General features: G+C 43.9%; 1 protein-coding gene across 1 annotated transcript; it reads left to right on the plus strand.

Annotated features, from left to right (window-relative positions):
* The first annotated feature begins 7,402 nt into the window (after positions 1–7,402).
* LOC139762576 (TWiK family of potassium channels protein 18-like) lies at positions 7,403–9,679 on the plus strand. Its single transcript, XM_071687603.1, has one exon. The coding sequence runs from the start codon at positions 7,760–7,762 to the stop codon at positions 8,894–8,896; it is 1,137 nt and encodes a 378-aa protein (XP_071543704.1). The 5' UTR covers positions 7,403–7,759; the 3' UTR covers positions 8,897–9,679.
* Positions 9,680–20,013: the final 10,334 nt, after the last annotated feature.

Genomic DNA, 20,013 nt, shown 5'->3' on the forward strand with positions numbered 1-20,013 from the left:
ACAGACCAACCAAAAACTATGTTAACCATATTTAACTCAGCAACTAGAAATCCACACACTAATAACATATGCAGGATTAAATCATAAGGACAACTGTAAACCTGACAATATATGCAGAAATGTCATGTTGGAAGAGATTACTTTACTAATCTATATTTTTACAAATCTTTCTTTGATGGAACACCCTGACAATATATGCAGAAATGTCATGTTGGAAGAGATTACTTTACTAATCTATATTTTTACAAATCTTTCTTTGATGGAACACAGACAAATATCACTGCTTTTTGACTACGTGAACTATTTTCTGAGAATCTGCCAAGAGGGATCTGATGAAATTGGCATGAAAGTTGGTAAATAAGGAGTGCTAGGAGTAAGTGAGAATGGAAGTTATCTTGCAATTGTTTGCACTGAGAAGGGTTTATTCTTTGCAAACACCCTATTTCAGCACATGATACCCAATTGTACATGGATGAGAAATGACAGTGAGAAGAACTAAAGGGTTTGACTGACTATATGGCAGTAGATGAAAGGTCAAGAAAGGCTGTGTGCTAAATACTAAAATTGTATGAGGATTCTTTGAAGACTCTGACCATTTTGTTGTTCTTGTGGGGATTAGGATCAGGGAAAAGTGGAAGTTTGCTGTAAGGAAGATTGGAGAGTAGGCAGCGAGAAGATGAATCAGAAAGAACGCAAGGAGGAGTGTGAAAGAAGGGGGACCAAATCTAGATGGAAGCACAGTAAATGTAGGAATGCTGTCATGTATGAATAATATATTTCTTTAAATGTTTATAGAAATACTGATAAAGGATTAAGAATTAACAGTTGGATACAAGGTTGTAAAATATAAAAATAAAAAGGGAAAAGCATGGTGGACATGAGATTAGAAATGCTGTAGACAACAGAAAAGAGCATGTGGTAGACTGCTTAAAAGGAATGTATCAGTGGAAGCTCAGCAAAGGAGGAGGGAAGAATACAAGACCCATAAGCAGAATGTTAAGATCATCGAGGAAAGCAAAGACGTGGATGAAGATTTTGGAAGAACAGTGAGTGAAGATTTTCGGGAAAATATTGCATTGGAAGGAGGAGAAAAAGGAAAGAGGGGAGTTGCTGAATCAAAAGGAGGAAGTGAAAGGAAGATGGAAAGAGTATTTTGAAGAAATGATGAATGTGGGAGAAGGTAGAGCAGCAGTTGTTACATGCAAGGGTATGGAGGATGGAAGAAAAAGAACACAAGTGCAAGGGCCTATAGCAAGAAAGGAGGCAAAAAGGGCAATAATGAGGTTGAAGGTGGGAAAGGCACCTGGAGTAAAAGGGATCACAGCTGAAATGCTGAAGTATGGAGGAGAATGTGTGATAAAGTGATATGTAATTTAGCATGGCAACAGAAGGCTCTGTTCATCCCATATAGATGAGGAAAGATATGACAATATGGATTATGTCTCCAAATGTTCTCTGCGAGAAACAGGCTCAAATTCAACTAGTTGTGTTCGGAATACCGTCACAGTCATGTGGTACATGAAAATATAAAGCGTCATTCCTGTAAATTTTCAGAGGAGATATGAAATCTACTAATATGATTGAGTAACAGTCATGAACGGCGCCTTTCTGTGCATATAAGTTCTGATTTTAATGCTCCCACACCTGCCATCAAACCTAAGTTGAATGTCAGCTTGATTCATGTAAAATATGTTACAACAAACTGCAAACTCCAGTAATCTACAGAGCAAACATACCATAAAGTTACATATGCTCATGAAAAATGGGGAATAGCCACATTTTGGTCATCTGACACAGAATCTTGACCAACTGTTGGATGAGGGAAATACAAGTTTACTTAAAAACAGAAATGAAGCACTGCATTACTCAAGACTAAATAGACCACTTCTGTAATGCTATGAGGTGTCAGACACGACTGGATATCATGGAGTTGTTCTTTCTAACCCAGTCACACCCGAGCTGGTTGTCAGTATCCAGTCTTCCGTGTGTCATAACAAATCTTCAAAGTATGAAGGTCGAAGAAAAACAAGAAAACTATACTGTCGACAAATTACAGATGACAAAGCAGTGACTCATCAAACGCTTGAACTTGTTCTATAGAGCTCATTCCCTCAGTTGTTAGTTTACCTTCGAATCTTATTCTTTCACAGCATCCTAGACTGTTAGCTTACGATGGTGCTACTCTTAAGTCATACAGATTAGTTTGACTAATGCTTTGCAAGAACTCTGACCTCCAATACCGTTTACTTATTACTCTTCAATATGGCGAGGATATGGAAGGCTCACTGACGTTTTAGCAATCATTCTCTACGGAGTCAATTTTTTTTCAATTCTTATACTTTATTCCATAATAGAAATAAAAAAAAAAGAGAGATCCTAGTATTGTTACTAGGTCTCCCTGTTACGTAGTCATTCTTGCTTATCCTTGGGATGAGTACTAAGCCTTTTTTATATAATTGAAAATATAACACACATGCCCAACTGAAATTTGTACGATTTGTCAAGATTTGGAAAAAAAATTAGAATCTTTTGTGGCCTTAAAACAATTCAGGACAACCAACTACTGTTCTTGTTAAACTCTGAGGAGAGCGAGTCAACATATTTACATACCCTTGACAAGTTAAGTATTTTTTCCTTGACGGGCCAGTCGAATTTTTAAGATTCACATGCAAGCAATGGAAGATTATCAAAGTTAATTTTTAAGATTCACATGCAAGCAATGGAAGACTATCAAAGTTAATGCTGCAAATATGTTCTATGCTGCTCTACACATCGACCATTTTCCTTGAAGACTTTGTTGTGATATTCCACATAGTAACAAGAACAAACCACACAACTCATTTACAAGACTGTGAATGCGGATAGCATTCAAAAGTATAAAAAGTTGTGCAATACGGAAAAAAGTTCGAGAAATGAGGTCCCACGAGTGCTGAACTCTCTCCCTCCACCATACAAAAACAGGTAATGACGGGCCCGTTGGCTCACACATGAAGAGCGAGGCAGTCTGCCAAAATTGGATCAACCAGAGCGAAAGGAAGCTGTCAATGTCAGAACCGTACTAATACAACGTACTCTGCCATGAGGAAGGAGGGATTTATGGCTCCATGACAATCGTATTTTAGATTAATTCTGTGTAACGATTTCTGGCTTCGTGACAATCTTACTGTAAATGGTTACTATCTTTATTTGCTAGTATTTATCCTTATTTTCATAAAGATGGTTTCTCACTAAAAAAAAAACTGAAAAAGAGGCGCGTATAAGATTTTCATCTTTAAAAATCCGTATCAAAGAGAGGCAGGCCTCAGGTAGTAATGGGTCCCTCCTTCAAGCCATGTAAAATTAATGTATACTCCTGTGACCACACTTTCTTGTGTGGCTCTGCTGCCAGATAGAGGGAGGGCTCTGGTGGTAGGGTATAGGCCCCTCCCACTACTCAAGTCCCCTGCCCTTAGAACAATCCCTTAGATAGTAGGCTGTTGACAGCAGTTGCCCAGGGTGGTACTACTGTCCTGAATCAGGACCGTTATTGTGGTGCCCAGAAACATCTTACATCCTCCAATGTTAGGATTGCTGGTCTTACTTCTCATCTCATTAAAACGGGATTTACCGGGTTAGTCCTGCCATCTCCTTACAGGCACCATACACCTACTCACACCTCACACATTTCCTTCACAAAAGGTCTCTTGCCATTGGCTGAACAATCGTTTTTAATTATAATCATGATACAGTCCAACACTACGGTCCCTAGTCTCTGACAATAAGGTGTACTAAGAATGGGTTCTCGTGCCCTCCTGACTCTACTATCAAAGACAGGGAGGGCTCAGACAGTTGTAGTACCAGCCCCTCCCACTACCTTTCCCCCTACACCAACACTCATGGTACTTCTAGTAACCTCTCTTAATAGCATACTTCTTTCTGAAAGCCAGTTTTTCACCTCTAATCATTCGCGCTGTAGCTACACAATCTCGCCACCAACTGGTTCAGCTGACCACACTCTCATAATTGTATCTATTTTAATGGCACCTCCCCCCTCAACAGCCGCTTTTGATTAAACGTAAATATTGGCTCCTCAATAGAGCTAACTGGAGTAAATAAAAATTCTGTTGACTTTCCTTGGGTAAATTACTGTCTCTTACGAGGATATGCTTCTGTCTCCACCAAACGCATAACAATGGGAGCATTTATCCCTTCTTCCTCCAAGGCAACTTCTTTCAATTCTTGGTTCAGCCCTTCATGTTCTGGGGCTTTTTAGGCAAGGGATGAGGCATACCGGGCTTGGAGGACTCTCCCTCTGACTCCTATTCAGCATTTATCACTACCCATAATTACTGCAAGTACGTTACCCGTTGGGCAAAGTGTTCCTTTCTTCAAAGAGTCGATAACCTCTCCTGTTCGCCCACTGATAAATCTTCCTGGTCTTTAGCTCTTTAACTAAGGGTATCGCTAACAACTTCCATCGCTCTACCTTTCCTTCACTTTTCGCTCTGCCGTTGCTATAGCTGTCTCTCCTGTAGACAAAACTCTGGTTCTCGTTTCCCCTCTAGCTCTACCTTGGATGACTCCCAAATCCCTTCTCCCCCTAACCCTATACTCCTCCCCATAATCTCCTTTCGAACTGTCGGTAAAGCGTTTCTTTCTCTGGACAAAAACATGGTTTACTGTCGTGATGGCATCCATCCCTGTGTACTGTGTCCCTCTGATCTTTGCACCCTATCCCTAAGAGGGATGACTGTTTTAAGCCCTCTACCTATCATCCTGGTGCTTTGACATCAAACATTTCAAAGTCTTAGGGTCCTCCAGTAACTTCTATATCCTCAGACACCTTGAATTTCACAGCTTTTGCTCTAACCGCCGGTATGGCTTCCGTAAAGCGAGATCCACTGGTGGCATTCTTTCCTATCTTACTATGTCAGATCGTTATCCATGAGAGATTTAGGGAAATCCTATGTCCCTCAAGGTTCTGACCTGTGTCCTACGCTTTTTCTCCTTTTTATCAACGAATTCCTTTCTTCTACTAGCACCCAAATGCACTCACACACTGACGACTCGACACTGCCTCCCCCAAAATGCTTCACTTTTGCTCCTTCTTCTCTCATTCGACCTGCATCTCATTTAGACATAACGTCCTCATTAAACTCAGACTTAGACAGGATATCTCACTGGAGTACACGAAAGCTGGTTGTTAATGCCTCTAAACCCAGTTTCTGCCCATCTCTCGATCGAAAATTCCTTACAAATTTCCTCTCTCCTTTAACGAATCTGTAATTTCACCTCTTAACTCAATGCACATATTTAGTATTACTGTAACATTCACTCTTTCTTGGAAACTCTACACTGGGGAAACAGCTATGTCCGCCTCTAAGAATGCGGGAGTCCTGTTTAGATGTCCAAATTTCTTTTTTCCGAAAAGTTGTTTTGTTTGTACAAAGGATTGATCCGTACTTGTATGGAGTACTGCTCCCGCATCCTTATCACACAGAGCTGAGTCGAAAGTGGTCCGCTTTATAAGCTCTCCTAGGCTAACTTCAAAACTTGACCCACTTGCCCTACACCGCAATGTTGGTTCACTTCCCTCTTCTTTAGGTATTACTTGGGTTTTTGCTCCCGAGAGATGGCTGCTAGTGTGCCCTCACCTCCTCTAGATAGACCAGGCTACTGCCGTTTTGATAACTTTCCCTACACCTCGAAGTTTTGAAGCTCTCTACCCTCTCATGTCTTCCCAGTAATTATGACCTGGCACCTTTTAAAAGATAGATTTTTTTCATTTCCTCAAAAATTCGTAATTACCCTCCCTTGCTCCTTTTTCTTCCATTTCATAAATTCTCTATATTTCACTTTAGGCCAGACCTTCATGTGGACTTTTGTCGGTGATTGGAGCCTCCAATGTTAGAAAAGAATCCACACTGGGAGCTGTTTACCTAATCTAGCAGTTAACCATGCAAGTATAAGCTTTAAACCGTAACTATAGCTTAACCATTGCCATATTATTTCTTTGGCTTAAACTTTTCAATATTAAAGTTTCACGTCTGAAGTCCTTTGTCTTAAGACTTCCAATCATACCCGCATTACAAATGCAGATTGGTGGGCATTTTCCAACTATCATAGATGTCTTTCCAAATGATTTCTTAGTATTGTGGAAATTATAGCTAGAGGGTAAATGTGTCTGACAAATAATTCTTATTTTCCTATCTAAAGACGAATTTCCGTCGTTGAGATCATATCTATTTCTTTCAAACTTTGAATATATCAGAAAGTGCGTCTAACCTTCAAGTCTTCCCGAAACCTAGTGTGTTATGGACTACACTCTGTGGACTGTGATTCATAACAAGCAAGCAATGTTATATCCAGTAACCTTGGCGGAGTTAAACTTGTTAACCAGCAGATTCCCAGTTGCTTGGTCTGCAAATACAATTTTGTGTGTGTGTGTGTGTGTGTGTGTGTAATTTCCTCTCTAACATGTTTCGGACTCCCTGGGTAATGGGGTTAGTGAGCACTCGCGCAAGTCTTCACATAAAATGTACATGTCCCCGGCCGGTGCAATATATGTGAATGAAACTGAAGTATACGTGGTCGTATATAAGAATGCGTCTGTGTGTGTGTTACGAGAGGTATTCTTAGGCGAATGTTTACACGGCCGCCGCGCCACCGCTCAAGACCTGAATCATCTTAGCACACTTACTATACCTTAAGGCTAGTGGGTCTCGTCTTGTGTGGCTCAACCATGATACGCTAATTCACTCGACGGATGTTGAAGGTCTACGTTCTGTGTGTGACGGGGCGTGACTATTTATCGATCAACCTAATGTATTTGAAGTTAAATCTCTCTTGCGCCATTGTCAGCTAGGTGATACTCCTGAGCCAAATAACTTCTATAACTGTTACATAATCTGTTATGTGTACTAACACGTCCTGTTTCTTCTCTTTTTCAGCCAGTTAACAGTATAAGTTAAACCATGTGTGGTGCAACTGAAATAGTTGAGCCTCAATACCTATGCCGGCCCTTCACACTCATTCTGGCAGCTAATAATCATTCATATCGCTAGGTAAGTTGCTTTACCTCACATGTATGTGTAGCTGTGTCATGGTTGGGAGGTGTGTACTGGGGGTGTATGAATGTATGCGTGTATGAGCCATGACCGCAGAGTGAGGCTGGGCCAGTGCCAGCTCACTAGGGGAAGAGGGGGCTGTGATGTCTGTCTATTAAACTCACAATTTTAGCTTGTGAGGTGAAGTGTGGTCTTGGAGCGGATGGTGAATAAATTATAGTACGGGTGTGGCTATCATGTGCTGTCCATACTATCAGTACTGTACGGTATAGTGATCTACAGGAAGCATGCGTAACGCTGAGGGACGTCAGTAAATTGCGTAGGCTGACTGGTCAGGGCTGGGTTGGGCGGGAGGACGACTCAGGGTAGGCGCAGTGTTGCTTCTGCTTCCGAGGGAGGCGCAGCACACAGACGAGCAGCACTGGCCGAATAAATTGGCCACGCCTCGCTCTCTGGCTGGTCCTCGCGGAAACATGGAACCTGTGATGCAAGCCCCCTCGCCAGTGATCGCTTTGGCCAGGTGTCGAGAAACTTCTGGATGAACCAGTGTTGGCGTGAGCAAAATTCGTCATAGTTTAAGTCGTGGGTCGTGGACATAGCCCGTTGAGACCGGTTGTAACCGGTGCGGTGGAGGGGGTCAGTGTGCCCAGGCCGAAGTGGAGGGCCTGTGGGATCATCCTGTGTAAAGTGCAAGGTCTTAAAGTGCCGACAAGATGGGCGTGGAGCGTGGGCGTGCGTCTCAGCGGTCGCACGGAGTCGCATCCCAACGCTCTTATGGAACGTCCTCGTCCTCTTCCCAGAGCTCCAGGGCGCGATGCAAGAACTGCTGTCGAAAATTCGTGTCCTTCATGTGTACACAAGTAGGCGTGGGTGGCCTGGTCGTGTCATACGCTATCATGGGCGCCTTCGCCTTCATTGCCATTGAATGCAAGGAAGAGTACTGGATGACAAACCGCACGATAGGGATCCACAATAACACCATCCGTAGGTTGTGGAACGTTACGGAACACCTCAATATACTTTACAAGGACCAATGGTACGAAGACGTCAACGTCACGCTCTACGAGTTCCAAGAAAAAATCGTAGAAGTGGTGAAGGGCGGGTATGACGGTCGGTCCCATCTGGAGGTGTGGAACTTTCCAGCATCGCTGATGTTCTGCCTGAGCGTCTTTACCATGATTGGGTACGGGCATATGACGCCCAAGACCGAGTGGGGCAAGATCGCCACCATTATGTACGCCGTCCTCGGTATCCCACTTTACATCGTCTACTTCATGAACATGGGTCGAGTTTTCGCCAAGTCTTTCAAGTTCCTCTACCGGGTTATGTACCGATGCGTCAACAGGAATAAGACCAAGACGCTGGAGGAGACGGAATTAAGCGAGGAGCAGGGCGAGGAAGAGGCCATTATCGTGCCTTCTACCGCCTGCATCTGGGTCATGATCTTCTACATGACCACCGGCACCATCATGTTCGCCGAGTGGGAGAACTGGTCTTACCTCAACTCCTGCTACTTCTCCTTCACTTCCCTCGCCAAAATTGGCATCGGAGACTTTGTGCCGGGCTTTGGGAACGGTGGCTTCGGGGAGGCCACGAAGGACAGCCAGACCAAACTAATCATTAACTTCATGTACCTCCTGATAGGCATGGGGATCATAGCTATGTGCTACACTCTGATGAAGGAGGAGATCATGCTTAAGCTGAGGATGCTCAAACAAGACATTAAAGAAAAACTGTTATTTTGTGGCTTGAAACTGGGTCTGTACCAGGAGGAACACACATATCCTGAACATCGCCAGACCATCCACCCGCGCACCAGATCTGTTCGGAAATCTGTGCGTCGACGGTAGTGCACGGAGATGACTACTGAGAACCAGCTGGAATAATGCATCTGTCACCGATCCTTCATGATTCTGCAGGTGTGAAGGAGGCATCAGCATGAATTGTGGTTGATCTCTCCCCGTGCGCACTGTCTGGGGCCGTGGCGGCGCCAGTCAGCGGGGAGACATGAGCAATGACTTGCCTAAGGCAGCTTGCCGTGCCAAATTCTCGTGAACGTGTCGGCGGACCTCATCGAGATGGACCAAGAGGATAGGGTGTCGTCCTGTACGTCTCTTGAATTCTGTGTACCTGAAATCTGTATCTCAAGAGTGTTTGCATTTCAAGTGTCTACATTTCACGGATGTGTGTGTAGAAGAATGATCATAGGTATAGAGTGTATGACGCATGAGGTCGTATATGTATCACCAGGGAATACAGTTATAACAACACTAATGAGAGAGCATCAGTGTGTATGTGACAAACGTTATACCTTATGTTGGGAGAATGTTGGTAGACGTCTGGGTTCAGCCTGCCTGTGTCCAATGAAACCTCAGTACAGGCATGTGTGTGTGTGTGTGTGTGAGTGTGTGTGGGACAGGAAAAGTCCCACATTCAAATACTATAAAGCTTTATATAGATCAATAATAAATGCATTTAAATGCAATATAAGATTGCATAGGAGGATTACGTTATCAGATCTAATTCTGTATTATGATGGCCTTTCTAATAGCTAATGAGACCACATGTATGTATCATGACTACTAGAGAATAATGTACGTTCCACCTAATATCATAAAATTTCATAACCTGCCCAACGTGTTTGCTTTTACACCCTTCTGGCCCGAGATGAACCCTTGCTCTCGTATCAATAATCATAAAATATTCTCGACATCAAGTGAGTTGAAGTCAGTACCTACACCATTCAATGGAAGGTCTTACTGAGGGGGAAAAAATAATAAAGAGTTGCCTTAATGAAAAACTGATCCTGATAAGAGTGATGGAGAGAGAGAGAGAGAGAGACGGAGTGAGACAGACGAGTGAGGGACGAATATAGCCGTGTGGAGGTGAGGGGAGCCGCCACCACTCTCACCACCGTGTGGAGGTGAGGGGAGCCGCCATCACTCTCACCACCGTGTGAAGGTGAGGGGAGCCGCCAGCACTCTCACCACCGTGTGAAGGTGAGGGGAGCCGCCAGCACTCTCACCATCGTGTGAAGGTGAGGGGAGCCGCCACCACTCTCACCACCGTGTGGAGGTGAGGGGAGCCGCCACCACTCTCACCACCGTGTGGAGGTGAGGGGAGCCGCCATCACTCTCACCACCGTGTGAAGGTGAGGGGAGCCGCCAGCACTCTCACCATCGTGTGGAGGTGAGGGGAACCGCCAGCACTCTCACCATCGTGTGGAGGTGAGGGGAACCGCCAGCACTTTCAACTCAGTGGAGGTGTGGGAAGCCACCACCATTCTCTCCACCCTGTGTAGGTGAGGGGAGCCACCATCACTCTCTCCACCCTGTGTAAGGGAGGGGAGCCGCCATCACTCTCATCACCGTGTGGATGTGAGGTGAGACGCCACCATTCTCACCACAGTGTGGAGGAGAGGGGAGCCGCCACCACTCTCACCACCGTGTGGAAAGAGGGGACGCACCACCATGTGGAGGTGAGGGGAGCCACCATCCCACTCATCACCGTAAGGAGGTGAGGGTAGCCACCAACCCTCCCACCACCGTGTGGAGGCGAGGGGAGCCACCACCACTCACAAACGTGAGTAGGTAAGGGTAGCCACCATCCCTCTCACCACCGTGTGGAGGCGAGGGGAGCCACCACCACTCACAAACGTGAGTAGGTAAGGGTAGCCACCATCCCTCTCACCACCGTGTGGAGAAGAGGGAATTCTCCACCACTCTCACCACGCTGTGGAGGTGAGGGGAGCCACCACCACTCTCACTACCCTGTAGAGGTGAGGGGAGCCACCACCACTCTCATCACCGTGTGGAGGTGAGGGGAACCGCCACCACTTTCACCACGGTGTGAAAGGGAGGGGAACCATCAGTCTCACTACCATGTGGAGGTGAGCGGAGCCACCACCCTCAGAACCGTGTGAAGGTGAGGGAAGCCATCATTCGAGGGTTGAGGGTTCGTTCTGTACGAGTTCACTGCCAACGTTCACCAGACAAAATGAACCCTGAGGACAGAAGCGGTAATAGCATCTTATATTTACATCTACGCGAATAAGCAACGTCAGATTGCACTGGCGTGAAGTGTTGCCCCCCCGCCAGCGATGTATGTAGGTCTACAACACGACTCTTGCTGCACCACTCCAGTAGCAGTAACCAATACTGTACGTAAGAATATCGCAAAGGACGCTGGGTCAAGTTTGAGATCTTGCAACCTGAGGTTACCGAGCTCAGGACAAGGTTGCAGATATACCGTCCGTGACCAGAGCATCCACCCACTTCATACATACCCTTGCACACTCGCTCCTCATTATGAGGAGGTGCCTGTCTGTTCCTTTGTAACAAACTATCTCTTGGAACTGTTGTCATGTGAAACTATCTTATCATTATCCCTATACAACCTAACACAACAAGGAGATGGAGTGAAAGTATTTAATTTCAAACTAACAGTATGGTGTAGAACTGGGAACGCTGAGCCACTGGCTTTCCAATGTTACGAGAGAACTCTAGTCATGCGCTTCACTGACAACAAACTGCCTGCAATTGGGTACAAAGGAGTACATGAGAATGCTAGACAGCGAAAGATCTAACGGTCACTGACGAGGTCATCCGCTGGAGGAAAGTAATAACATTCTAAATCTCTAATCTGTACAGATGGAGACAAGATAATAAGAGTGGAGGTTCCTTCCCCAGCCCCGCCCGACTAGAAAATAGCTATGAAGGAACATCAAGTACACAGGAAATAGGAAGAAAAATATGCTAAACCAAATACAGCTGCCGGGTACTTTAGTTAGGAAGGGCTTGAACTGCTCCTCTGTAGAAAAAAAAAATCACGTTGATATCATCTGTATATTCTTTGTATCCACCTTCCCTTTCCCGCCTACGCGAAATAGCTCCAGGAGCAAGAGAACAACGGCCTCATTCGCTCACATTCACTCTCTAGCTGACAGGTAAAATGCAACGAAACCAGAGCCCGACATCCAGAGCCAAGCCCCACAGACTATTCGGAGGATTGCCCCACCGCTTCACATGCCCTGGTTAATCCTACTGACAGCACGTCACCCCACATATACCACATAGATCTAATTCTATTTAATCTTTGCCTTTCGTCCTCCTGAATATTTTGACCACGGTACCTTTAAGTCTCCTTTACTCCATCCTTCCGTCTCCTTTTCTGCCTCTTCCTGTCCCTTTCTCCCTCCACTTCTGACTTGTAAATCCTGAATCAGTTTTTATCCGCTCATCTTATCACTACCTTTGTTCGTTCTTATGTAAATGAACATATCTATAGAAAAGACTAAGTAGGCATGGATGGCAATTCTTCATCTTGCGCTGTTCTGACACTGCTGAAAAACCGAGGAAAAAAAAGTGCCGCTATTTTTTTTCTATATCAAATGTTTTCCTTAATTTTCCCAAATCTATACGGCTCATATGTTTTCTGATATTGCCAACGACCTCGTGGACATTCATTCTCCGAGTCAAATCAGTTAGCATGAAGGCCAGAAGAGGATACCGTTCCCCCTCGCCAGCAGACTAAAACAAGCACACTAAATCCCAGTGGCTTCATGTACCCACCAGCGTCTCCCGGGCCACATCAGAAACATGGCGGGATAAAAATATTAGCTGTATCGGAAAACGATTTTCATTTTCCACTTCTGCTTCTTAACATAGTTGATGGGCAGAAATAACCGTACTGGCACTATATACCTATCATGAAATCAGATCCCCAAACAGACCCAGAATCCCATGTGTAGTCCTGGCTCCGGGCCCTGAGCAGCTTAATATGGCCCTAAAAGTAACCTCGGTATTCAGAACGTTTGTTCTGATTTCAGAATAAAGTATAGCTGCTATGCATCACTGTAAGTATGAAATTACCTTATCAAAATAATCAAATGAATGTTTATACCATCATCTTCTTCCAGTACGAGTACGGGGAGGGGGGATCTTTTAATACATAAGAACCAAATGTCCGGAAAATCTGGCATCATTTCTCGCGAAACAGTCAAGATATTCTGGATATTATCATCATACTTGATCTAGCTTGGAAAGCGCTTGATATAGTACACACACACACACACACACACACACACTGTCTTTGTTCAGTGTTCTTGGCTCTTGTATATGATAACACTTGACTGTACTTTATGATGACAAGCTTTCACGATTGAGCCTTAGCTCAAACAAGGTTATGTGGTGACGGTGGAGTTTCCGGTCCCTAAGACGAAAACACCTCTCATATAGTTCTGATTTAACAAATCCGCCCACTAACACTGTAGTCTTATAGATGTGACATGAAAAAGCCGACCACTAACACTTCCGTCTTATGATTTGAGAAAATCAGCGCACTAGCAATGATCATAAACATTTTCCAGCAATGCGGTAAACACAACACGCAGGAGGCAGCATAAGCTGGACGTGCCAAACTAATGATCAGAAAAATTCTGCTTTGGCAAGCGTACAAACCGCTGAGTTATATTCATAAGATAATTTATCTCCCTATCTAATTATCTGTCTGTATAGCTCTTCAACTCCATTCCCACTTACATGAGGTAGATTCAATGTTTTCTTTTCCTCTACATCCAGGAAGTAAAGCTCCAGCTTGAAATAAATGCCATATAATAGCTTGTTTTCTTTATCAATATCCTACCCTCGTGTTTATAGTTATCACCATTGAAATCGTCGCGTTTGCCGTCCTGAATGCTGTACTCCTTTATCAGATTTTTAACCGTTACGGAAGATTAACAGATGTAAGAGGATAACATTAGCTCCTGACGAACGACGGAAGTGCAGATGATGCAAAAGGCAGACGTCAGAACCACTGGGAAAACCTTACAAAGTGCCCAAGTTTGTGTCAAACCAGACCCTACATTAATGATATTCTTGGCAACACTCCTGTTAATCATTATACTCTCGCGCACCTGGCTTACGCAGGTGTGTGTGTGTGTGTGTGTGTGTGTGAACAGAAATAGGGGTAAAGACAGTACGTACATAGGTTAAGTTAATGGGCAACAAAAGTGTCAAATTCTCTCCCCGTAAGACATATATTAATCTTATTCACACACACACACACACACACACACACACACATATTCACGGGCCTTCGTGACATAACTGTTAGTGTTACTGACCATGCATTAGCACGGGCCAGCCCAGGGAGGGACCCGTATGGGTTCGAATCCCGGGAATGCCATTCGGCCCACATCCAAGCCATGTGTTAATCCTTCCCTCCGATCTGGTCAATAAGTTGGTCCCTGGCTCAGGCTTGGGTGTGTGTACTTCTATGTCGACAGACTTCACTAATGTGCTTATCCCAACCCCACCTTGATTTTCAGCTCCTTTTTGATTAATCAAATAGTTACTTTTATGATCCCCGCCCCTCGCCCCATCCCATCATACAATTCCTTAACTGTATATTTTCGGATGAATGGCTGCCAAATTCAATAAACAGCTCTTTACACACACACACACACACACACACACACACACACACACACACACATATTACTAGGATGACCAAGGGTGAGGCGGAATCAGGGGGTTGAGCGAGTAAATTGCAGACGATGCTGTAAAATTCCATGTGATGCTAAGGAATATATATATATATATATATATATATATATATATATATATATATATATATATATATATGCTTTCGTGTCTTTGGACCAATATTTACCAAAATACTTATATCCGTAGTACTGTACCCTTAACCTAATTTTATAAACGAAAAGTAATATAGGCTGTTCAACCCGGACACCAAAATCTTGATATGGCTGTAGTTAAGCCAAAATTTACTTTGCACTAGTTACAATACGACTGAACATCTAACCCCACACAGCTCATGTCACGGTTTTCCACATCTAAAGCAAATGAAAACGTATTCCCCCTTAAAGTTGAGAGAACGTAGGTATATAAGCGTAGGAGAAAAATCACTTCAAAGGAGTCCATCATTTCCCTGTTACTTGGTCGATGAATGTAGCCTTGTAACTGCATGAGCCCCATTAAAGTGATCTTAGGGTTGTATAATGATACGTTGTTATTAAATTAACACTTTTACATCCACATGAAGAAAATGTACCCCATGATGTGAAGTGTTGTCTATGGCTCGCTCAAGTGTTGTGAATCAGCAGTAAACACACGCTGACACGTGTAGCATCAATAAATATATCAGCGTCTAAAGTCATTTGTCGAATAGCAGCTGACGTCAAACATTGCTGCTATTCCTGCACCACTTGCCTAAGCTATTCACTACTCCCTTAAGACTTCCTTCATATCACGCTCGTATTTAGTCTCTATCCTGTGAATATTGCGGGTGACGAAGACAGCGGACATGATGTATTACTGTGGTGATTCGCACCTTCCAACCCTACATCTGTTTACGTAATAATCCAAAAGAATTTTGTTTCAGAAGTGATTCTCTGTTGAGCCTCAGAATACCCGACATTTTTGCTGATCGTTCGAAGCCACTGTGGGATCACTGAGCCATCCAAGAACTTTAAACAATGCAACGATTCAATGTGAAGCCCCAACTCTCATATATATATATATATATATATATATATATATATATATATATATATATATATATATATATGTATATATATATATATATATATATATATATATATATATATATATATATATATCTTTTTAATTTTCCAAAAGAAGGAACAGAGAAGGGGGCCAGATGAGGATATTCCCTCAAAGGCCCAGTCCTCTGCTCGTAACGCTACCTCGCTAATGCAGGAAATGGCGAATAGTATGAAAGAAAAGAATATATATATATATATATATATATATATATATATATATATATATATACACACACACACACACAACACACACAAGGGGCCGAATGAATGTTACAATCTCCTCCAATTCCCTAATCTACACATAGTAATCACACATACGTGTTTATTTATTTTCACGAATTCTCGAAAAAGAATGCGTGAGGAGCGACCTATTTCGCAGGTGTTAACACGGGTGCACTGCTATTGGGGCCGATCAATTGTGAATTTGGGTAGAAATTGCTTTTACCTATGAATATCAAACTAATGTTGGATAATCCTACCGGGTATTGTAGCACGGTAGGCAATGTGAGGGGAAACTTTCTAACTTTTTCGGGTATTTAGAATGTGATCATTCGTTCGAGGTCAGACCCATAGCTAGGACTTCCCAAACGGGCGGTCTAACTGCACAAAGATGGAAGTTTACTTTGCAACACTGCGGAGGGAAGCAGTTTATATGATCATTGACGGCTAGATTTGTTACAAATACCCGGGTCTAAAGATTTCAATGACACATCTGTTAATATATAAAATAATGTTTATAATGTATATCATTCAGTGGGTTTATATATATCTCTGCTTTCCTACCTAAGGATTCCTTTCAATAGGGGTTCCTATAGCGCTCAAGTGGCCGACTACGTCCACCTTCGGGAAGCACAGTTCAAATAAGTGGGGTTAGGTGTGCTTTATGATTAGGGAAGTACAGGACAACTGTTGGGTAAGTGTTCGGTATGGAAGCTGCCTCTTGGATATGAGGGATCTTGTCTTACCGGGATATGTTACTACCTGGCCATGACACTGCTGGCCGCTTCCTGAGGGGGATATGTTACAACCAAGTTAAGACAATGCTGGCCACTGATTGAGAGGGATATGTTACAACCTGGCCAAGACAATGCTGGTCACTGCCGGAGGGGGATATGTCACTAGTTGGCCGAGATACTGCTGGTCACAGTCTGAGGGGGATATGTTACTACCTGGCCAAGACAATGCTGGCTGCTGTCTGAGAGGGATATGTTACTACCTGGCCAAGACTGCTGGCCACAGTCTGAGAAGGATATGCTACTACCTGGCCAAGACAATGCTGGCCACTGCCTGAGGGAAATATGTTACTGCCTGGCCAAGACAATGCTGGCCACTGTCTGAGAGGGATATGTTACAACCTTGCCAAGACAGTGCTGGCCACTGCCTGAAGGGGATATGTTACTACCTGGCCAAGATAATGCTGGCCGCTACCTGAGGGGGATATGTTACAACCTGGCTAAGACACTGCTGGCCAATGCCTGAAGGGGATATGTTACAACCTGGCTAAGACACTGCTGGTCACTGCTTGAGGGGTATATGTTACTACCTGGCCAAGGCAATGCTGGCCACTGTCTGAGGGAAATGTTACTACCTGGCCAAGAATCCCCTGGCCACTGTCTGACGCAGATATGTTACTACCTGGCCAAGACAATGCTGGCCACTGTCTGAAGGGGATATGTTACTACCTGGCCAAGACACCGTTGGCCGCTGCCTGAAGAGAGCATGTTACAACTTGGACAAGACTATGTTGGCCAATGCCTGACGAGGTATGTTATTACCTGGCCAAGACAGTGTTGGCCACTGCCTGAGGAGGTATGTTACTACCTGGCCAAGACAGTGCTGGGTCAATGCCTGAGAGGAGTATGTTCCTAACAGACCAAGACAATGCTTTTCTCAAACTGAGAAATCGATATATCGACAAACGACCAATAAAGGCTGTCAGTACACAAACACACATAATTCCTCATAACAACGAATTCTGGAAGAAGTGGCGGGAGAAGGGAAGTAACAAGTCATGGTGAGAGCAGTTGTGGTGGTGACGGCACAAGAGTAACAGTAGTGTAGTGGTGGCAGAGGAGTAACAGTAGTGGTGGTGGTGCCAGGAAAGTAACAGTAGTAGTGGTGATGGCAGAGTAACAATAGTGGTAATATTGGAGAGAAAGTAAGTGTGGTGGTGGTGGCGGCAGAAAAGTAATAACAGTAATAGTGACAGGAAAGTAACACTCGTGGTGGTGGTGGTAGAGTAACAGTAGTGGTGGTGGTGACAACAAAAAACATGAAACAAAGCAGTAGTAGTGGGGGATGGGAGAGGGGTAGACGAAAGTACCGCTAAAGGGTGGGGGGCCACGTCAACCTGTGATAAACACAGTTGGGGTGATGCTCCGGGATACTCTCTCTCTCTCTCTCTCTCTCTCTCTCTCTCTCTCTCTCTCTCTCTCTCTCTCTCTCTCTCTCTCTCTCTCTCTCTCTCTCACCATCCCTGGGCATCAACACTTCAGTATGTCTCAGATATGTTGATACTATGACGTACAGCTTGGCATATTACCTTCCCATCCTACACTCCTTATGAAGTGATGTGCTCACGTTATCAGCGTTTTATAACAAAGGTTTGGCTGGGACTTTTGCTCTTGCCTCACCCGACATCGACCTTTGGCACGCATACGGCATCTCAAATACCTCAAGTCGGCAGCCACCTAAAAATATCCTCACATGTGTCTCAGTTTTTACACGGCAGACATAAACACGAAACTGTAGTATCAAATGATGGTATCTCTCAATTGACTCAGACACTAACACCATATTGTTCGCTGACAATATTTGTGTGTATGATTTGAGTGAGTGCGTTTCCCTGAACATTTGTGACCTTTGATCTCTCTCTCTCTCTCTCTCTCTCTCTCTCTCTCTCTCTCTCTCTCTCTCTCTCTCTCTCTCTATATATATATATATATATATATATATATATATATATATATATATATACACACACACACACACAAATAAACCCACTAGAAACATAAACAGAAAAGAAGCCAAGCTTTCGTCTATTTCTCAAGATATCTTCGGGGCAACTGGAGATTACTTGAGGACTGGCGAAATGCTTGCATAGTGCCACTGTTCAAAGGCAAAGGGGATAAAGGTGAGTGTTCAAATTACAGAGGTATAAGTTTGTTGAGTATTCCTAGGAGATTAAATGGGAGGGTATTGTTTGAGAGGGTGAAGGCAAGTACGAAGCATCAGACTGAGGAAGAGCAGTGTGGTTTCAGAAGTGGCCGAGGATGTTTGGATCAGGTGGTTGCTTTGAAGAATGTATGTGAGAAATACTTAAAAATTTTTTAACAGATGGATTTGGATGTAGCATTTATGGATCTGGAGAAGGCATATGATAGAGTTGACAGAGATGCTCTGTGAAAGGTATTAAGAGTATATGAGAGGGAGGTAAGTAGCTAGAAGCAGTGAAAAGTTTTTTTTATCAAGGATGTAAGGCATGTGTACGTGTAGGAAGAGAGGAAAGCGATTGGTTCCCAGTGAATGTCGGTTTGCGGGAGGGGTGCGTGATGTCTCCATGGTTGTTTAATTTGTTTATGGATGGGGTTGTTAGGGAGGTGACGCCAAGAATTTTAGAGAGAGGGGCAAGTATGCAGTCTGTTGTGGATAAGAGGGCTTGGGAAGTGAGTCAGTTGATGTTCACTGATGATACAGCACTGGTGGCTGATTCGGGTGAGAAACTGAAGAAGTTGGTGACTGAGTTTGGTCATGTGTGTGTGAAAGAAGAAAGCTGAGAGTAAACGTGAATAAGAGCAAGGTCATTAGGTACAGTAGGGTTGAGGGACAAGTCAATTGGGAGGTAAGTTTGAATGGAGAAAAACAGGAGGAAGTGAATTGTTTTTAGATATCTGGGAGTGGATTTAGCAGCAGAGGAAACCATAGAAGTGAAAGTGAGTCACAGGGTGGGGGAGGGGGCAAAGGTTCTGGTAGCATTGAAGAATGTGTGGAAGGCAAGAATGTTATTTTGGAGAGCAAAAATGATTGCGAAGCATGGGCTATGGATAGGGTTATGCGGAGGAGGGTGGATGAGTTGGAAATGAGATGTTTGGGGACACTATGTGGTGTGAGGTGGTTTGATCGAATAAGTAATGAAAGGGTAAGAGAGATATGTGGTAATAAAAAGAGTGTGGTTGAGAGAAAAGAAGAGGGTGTACTGAAATGGTTTGGTCACATGGAGAGAATGAGTGAGGAAAGATTGACAAAGAGGATATATGTGTCAGAGGTGGAGGGAACGAGAAGTGGGAGACCAAATTGGAGGTGGAAGGATGGAGTGAAAAAGATTTTGAGCGATTGGGGCCTGAACATACAGGAGGGTCAAAGGCATGCAAGGAATAGAGT

This window comes from Panulirus ornatus, chromosome 43 (assembly GCF_036320965.1).
Source record: "Panulirus ornatus isolate Po-2019 chromosome 43, ASM3632096v1, whole genome shotgun sequence".
Taxonomy (NCBI): Eukaryota; Metazoa; Arthropoda; class Malacostraca; order Decapoda; family Palinuridae; genus Panulirus; species Panulirus ornatus.